This window comes from Octodon degus, unplaced genomic scaffold, assembly GCF_000260255.1.
Source record: "Octodon degus isolate 3935 unplaced genomic scaffold, OctDeg1.0 scaffold00003, whole genome shotgun sequence".
Taxonomy (NCBI): domain Eukaryota; kingdom Metazoa; phylum Chordata; class Mammalia; order Rodentia; family Octodontidae; genus Octodon; species Octodon degus.
In genome coordinates, this window is record NW_004524579.1 from 9,955,495 (window position 1) to 9,961,666 (window position 6,172).

General features: G+C 35.0%; 1 protein-coding gene across 7 annotated transcripts in view; it reads right to left on the bottom strand.

The window, feature by feature from the left end:
• Positions 1 to 6,172, bottom strand: part of Nol4 (nucleolar protein 4) — a 348,720-nt gene that overhangs the window by 141,806 nt on the left and 200,742 nt on the right. For all 7 annotated transcript variants that reach the window (XM_023715387.1, XM_004623567.3, XM_012514701.1 and 4 more), the window contains one exon: positions 230 to 513. In XM_023715387.1, coding sequence (XP_023571155.1) covers positions 230 to 513 — 284 coding nt within the window. The remainder of the gene's footprint in view (positions 1 to 229; positions 514 to 6,172) is intronic.

A 6,172-nucleotide genomic window follows, 5' to 3' on the forward strand; every position in this document is an offset into this window, starting at 1 on the left:
AGAAAGAAAGAAAGAAAGAAAGAAAGAAAGAAGAAAGAAAGAAAGAAAGAAAGAAAGAAAGAAAGAAAGAAAGAAAGAAAGAAAGAAAGGGAGAAAGAAAGAGAGAAAGAAAGAGAAAGAAGGAAAGGAAGAAAATAAAAAAGAGAAGAAATATTTTCATCTCCTATAGAAATATTTCACGTGCTACCCATAATCTAGCAGTGCTCTGAAAATAGTAACAGAGTCTTACCTTACTTCCATTTTCTCTTGTCTCTCGGTCCATCTTGAGGTCAGAGATTAGAATATTCTTGTATTTGTTTTTTCCATTGCTGCCGTGGTCCTCTATTCGGTACTCTGAAGTCAGCTGCGCAGAGAGGGGACTGTCACTCAGGTTCAGTGGCTGTTCCTCCTGCTCTAGCCCCGCTTTGCCGTCACTGTTGGTGTCCCCCGTCTCCCTGCCGTGCGCTCCCCCTGAAGCAATCGAGCTGTGCCCCAGAGCCTCATTGCCGTTAAAGCTCTCTGCGGCAGAATCATCTGTTGGGAAGAAAAATTCATAATTCGATTTTAATTAACATACTGCTCATTTTCTATTTTTAACTAGCTTTTGCTGAGCATCTATTATGTGGGTGGCACCGTGCCAACCAATGCCATGTCTAAGGTGTACATAACGTGAGGCAGCTATTGTTTTTTAAATGTAGTAGGCCCATGAAAGAACAAGGAGTGACACCAAGTAATGGGAAGAAGATAGACATTTCATTATTAAATGCAGTCTCACAGTAAAGATTAACAAACAATAACAAAGAGGTAACAATCATCAGTTACCTCTGTTGGAAAAATATTTTATTTTTCAGAAAGAATACCTAGATTTGGTAAAAAAAAAATTTCCCAATTAAATTGCATCATCTATCCTGTTTAATGGAGATAGACAGTGGTAACATTTCCTGAGTGTTTAATGGGCATCTAGTACATTATAAATAAAGTTTGTGTCAGTCATTACTTTTCTCAGATGTTAGGCCAATGAGGTTCAGTTATTCTATATGTCACAGTGTAGGTGAAAACACATTCATAGGAGCACTAATTTGAGTAAAAAATATTTACAATTGACATAACTAACAAAAATGGAAGACTAAGTTAGTAAATGTTGGAATAGCTACAATACTGTTGTTACTCGGCATTCCATTTAAGGTACAGGAAAATAGGAGGCGCGAAAGCACAGAATGGAGAAAGCCTCTGTGGCCTACATGACATCTATTTTGGAAGAAGAAAGCAAATAAATTTTATATAAACTATAATGTTCCATCTCTCAGCCAGACGTGGTGGTGCACGTCTGTAACTTCAGCACTCGAGGCTGAGGCAGGAGGATTTCTGTGAGTTTGAAGCCAACCTGAGTCACACAGTAAGTTCAAGGCAGGCCTAGAGTAGATAGTGAAACCATATCTCAAAAATACTGTATATTCTCAATTTCATCTTTACCTATATGATAAGAATCTGTTGCTAATTATAATACACCAAAGTATTAAATTATTAAAGACTATTAATGAAACATTAAGAATGTATGGAAGATTGAACAAATAACTGAAGATTAATGCTTGCTTTCAATAAAACAATTTTTTCTTGTCTTTTTTCCCTTTTTTTCTTTTTTCACTTTTTACAAAATTTATTTTAAAGAGAGTATAATAATAAGCAAGACATAAGAAACAGTTCAAGATGAGAGGTATTCAACTGTGGTTTCTGTATTGCACATTACCGTTCTCAGGGTAGTTGCTCAGATCACAGGTAACAGCATACAGAATTAGTCAAAGTGAAAATTCTAAACATTAACTGCTATTTTCAGAAAAACTAATGGAAATTATTAGAACAATCATCTCAGCTATCCTGTACATATACTTGCATGATTTTTCTCATTCCTTTTTTCCTATATTTTCTCCTTTCCCTCATCTTTGTTGTTTAATCCCAGTTGTTTTCCCTTTTACTATATCTGTTATACCTTTTAGATTTTATTTATTCTTTAAGATTCTTATACCAGGAGACTACATGATATTTACACATGTGGGTCTTTTTTATTTTACTTATCAGTGTAGACTCTAGTTGCATGCACTTAAGTCCTTAAGTTTGTCTTTCTTTATAGCTGAGTAATACTCCATTGATGAAAACTCCACAACTTTTTCATCCATTCATCAAGTGATGGGCATTTTGATTGTTTCCAAAATTTGGCTATGACACATTGTACTACTATAAACATGATTAAATTAGCTAGGGGCTTATCACTGTTACTTAATCTTTCAAAGAACCAGCTTTTTGATTCGTTAATTTTTTGTATTTTTTTGTCATCTCGATTACATTAATTTCTGATGTAATCTTTATAATTTCCTCCCTTCTTTGGGCTTTGAGTTTGGTTTGCTCTTCTTTTTGTAGATGTTTGTGGTGCAGCATTAGAGTATTTATTTGTTCCCATTCTGTTTTCTTAATGTGTGAGTTCACCATTACATATTTCCCTCTAAGAACTGCTTTCAGTGCATCCCATAAATTCCACTAAGTTGTGCTTGAATTTTCATTGAATTATAGATATTGTTGAATTCCTTATTTAATTTCATCTGTAGTCCATTGATTGCTGAGGAAGTTGTTGTTTAATTTCCATGTATTTATGGGGTTTTCATGGTTTCTTTTGTTATTTATTTTCAATTTCATTGCACTCTGCTCACATAATATGCATGAGATAATTTCTGTTTTCATGCATATGCTTAAGCATGACCTGTGGACTAGTATGTGGTCTATTTTAGAAAATGTCCCATGTGCAGCTGAAAGCAATGTGAATTCCGATGTAGTTGGGTGGAACAGTCTGTATATGTCCACTAAGTCCATTTGTTCCAAATTCTGGTTCAGTTCTGCTACTCATGGGTGCACATATATTGCTATGGTATGATGTTTTTAGTTCTTTTGCAAAAATATCCAGAAGGGGAATAGCTTAGATACCTATATCTGTTAATGTGAGCAACAGATTTGATCATAAAAACATAAAATTACAACCATTGTTAATTTGTTATTCTTAATTTGAAAATCTGTAGCATGTGTCTTGTTGTGTTGCTGTTTCTGCTATTTGTTCTTGCTCTTGATTTTGATTTTACTCTTCAAATGAAATGGAATCAAAATAAATAAGTAACTACATGTATTTAAAACAAAAACAAAAGAATGTATACAAACAAATAATAGTAGTTAACACGTGATTCTTTTAGTTTGATTTCTGAATATCATCAAGTGTGCATTTTTAGCTTATGAAATATTTAATGTCTTACATTCAGGGAACTATTTAAACATTTAATTTAATTTCAATTATATGTCACTTGTTCATATAACTCTTTAACAAACATTAAGTTCCTACCTTGTGGCCAATATGCAGTTAAATATTTGGCTTTCAGAGACTGCCTCGCATGAGTTAGTAGTTCACAGATAATGAAAAGAGACAGAAAAATAAACATGCAATTAAGATGCAGACAAAGAGATTATGATCCAAGAACAGGATAAAAAAATCACTGAAGGGCTGCACTCTAAGAACCAAAGAGCACAATTTTAATTTTTTGTTGGAAAAATCCTATTTTAAAAGATTATTTCTAACTCTGATGAGGACATTAGCAAGAAGGTGACAAAGTGGAGATTGAAAAGATCAGTAAAGAGATCCAGAAGTTTCCTAAATTGTCACCCATGAAATTCAAACTGAAGAAATGGTGGTACAAGAGAGAAAACAACCAGAGATGCCATAGGCAAGAATAGGTCATGGAAAAGAGGAGGCATCGGTCCAGCACGAAGGCCAGGGCTCTCAGAGGGAAGCAAAGTGAATTAACATTAATTTTCAGAAAAAATGCTAAGCAGATGTTCAAAACTTGTGCAAAAGCTAAAACATACTCAAATGGTACAAGTACATTTTTTATGTACCCATTCAAGAGTAGGGCCATAGAGAAAAAGTGGAAAAAAATTTAAAAATCATACAAAAGAAAAGTTAGCAAAGTGGCCATAAATATGAAATAGCAGTTTCCATTGCCATTCATTTGAGAAATCAAAACTAACAAAAATTCTAGGTGAAACTAGGAAGTGGAGCTATACTAGTGAGATCCTGTCTCAAAATCTATAAGTTAAAAAGGGCTGGCTGGAGGTGCAGCTCAGTGTGAAGTCCTTGGCTTTAATCCCCTGTAACAGGTGGATGAGGAAGCTTTAACAAAGAAATGTGCAGGGATTTTGAAATATAAAATTAGGGGATGATTTAGATAAATAATTTGGAAACTGCATGGTCTGTTATTCTAGTTGAAGTCCTGGTGCTAAAATATGTTATTTCTTTTTTCTTTCTTTCTTTTTTTTAAAAAATGTATTTGGTACAAGGTCTCTCTCTCTCTGCACAGCTCAGACTCGTAGTGATCCTCCTGTTTACAGCCTCCCCTGCTCTGGGATTGCAGGCATGTGCCTCCACATCTGCTCATGGTTGCTGGCTCAGTGCACTGGGGGCCAGCGCCAGCATGGCATGTGATACTAGGGATCAAACCCTGGTCCCCGTGCTTGCCTAAGCAGGCATTTAGTATGCTGAGCTATCTAGCTGGCCCATGATAAGTTATTTCTAATTTTTAAGTTACTCTTTTACGAGAAAATCCAAAGGAAAAGCACAATACGCATAACCAAATATAATTAATTCATGGAAGAAAATATTTAAAACTTATGCTCTTAAAATACTAAACATTTCATGTAAGAAAGATTTATCCATATAGCATAACTACCTCAAAATGTATATACCTAAATGATTTTAAAACCAAATATGTGTTAGCCTAAAAGAAATTCAATTTCTATTATAGCTAAAAATTAAACATGTTGTATCTATTCTTTTAATGAAGTTACTTACTAGCTTTATCTACCTAATAAATACTATATCAATTCTTCATTTTAGGTAAGATAAACATTATCATTAATCAAGACAGGTTTTTATAAATGTTATTTAATTATAATTTTGGCATAAATGTAAACAATAAAGGAGAAATATTTTTAGATTCGCCCCAGATGCTACCAAGGTAATGAAATGCAGCAGGTTCACATATTGAATTCCTGAGAAAATCAGTGCATTTTTAAAAGAACTAATGGGTGATTCATATTTGTTTGTATCAAATATATATTCACCTATTTTGTAAATGAGATGGTAAAAAAAATATGCCTTATGCTACTGTTTTATAAATTAAAAGTTTAAAACAAAGATTTTTATTTAAAAAATCTAACATAACAGCGAGTGAAAAATTACAGACAATAAATTAGCATTTTCACACTGGCTAGTTTCACGTTAGGACATTGGCAATTTTTTCTCTTCCTTAGAGATGCTGTTTGTCTTAAAATTTAAAATCTCAGCCTTCACACTCCGCTTTACTACACGCAGTTCACTCTTCCTTACCCAGCACCGACAGTTGCACCCCAAATGGACCCCCTTGTGGGCGCCAGGCTGCTACCCAAAACCCCTTCTTGGCTCTGCGGGGAGCCTCCACGGTCCCAGGCCCAAGGCGACGGCTCTGGGCAGAGTCCAGCGTCACCACCACAGCGTTGAAGTGGAAGACTTTATCTATATTTGAGGCCCAAAGAACAGCTCCTGGAACTTGAGAAAATAAGAGTGTCCAGGGTACCTAGCAACCAGGGAGAATGAGGAACGGGATGACAGAGCAGCGTGGAATCTAGTGACATCAGGAGGGCAGTTGGATGTCTAGATTTAATTTATTCTGATGAGAGGGAGATAGTGTTGTAGTGATATTGTGCTCAATGAATGCCAGTGAAGCTCTAGTTTAGAAGGCTTCGTAACACTAGCAATAAGCGGCACACTGTTTTGTTTTGTTTTGTTTTGTTTGTTTTTTTGTTTGTTTTTTTTTTTTCTTTTCCTTCTCTACTCCTCATTCCCCTATGGATTAATAGAGATCTTGGAAATTCTGTGGTTAAGCTATTTTAAACATTCTCACCAGTTCTTTGCATAAAGACAGTTTCAATACCATCAGATTCAATGGTTAGGTTCTTATATAGAGAATTAGTCTATTACAGTGTCTACAGGGTGTGAGTGTGTGTGTGTGTGTGTGTGTGTGTGCGTGTTGCCCACTTTTTCTTTTAATCCCATTAGTACCTTGCCTCCCTCTTCATTTTGACTTCTAGAACCAGTGCCTTAGTCAAAATGGGTAGGAAAAAA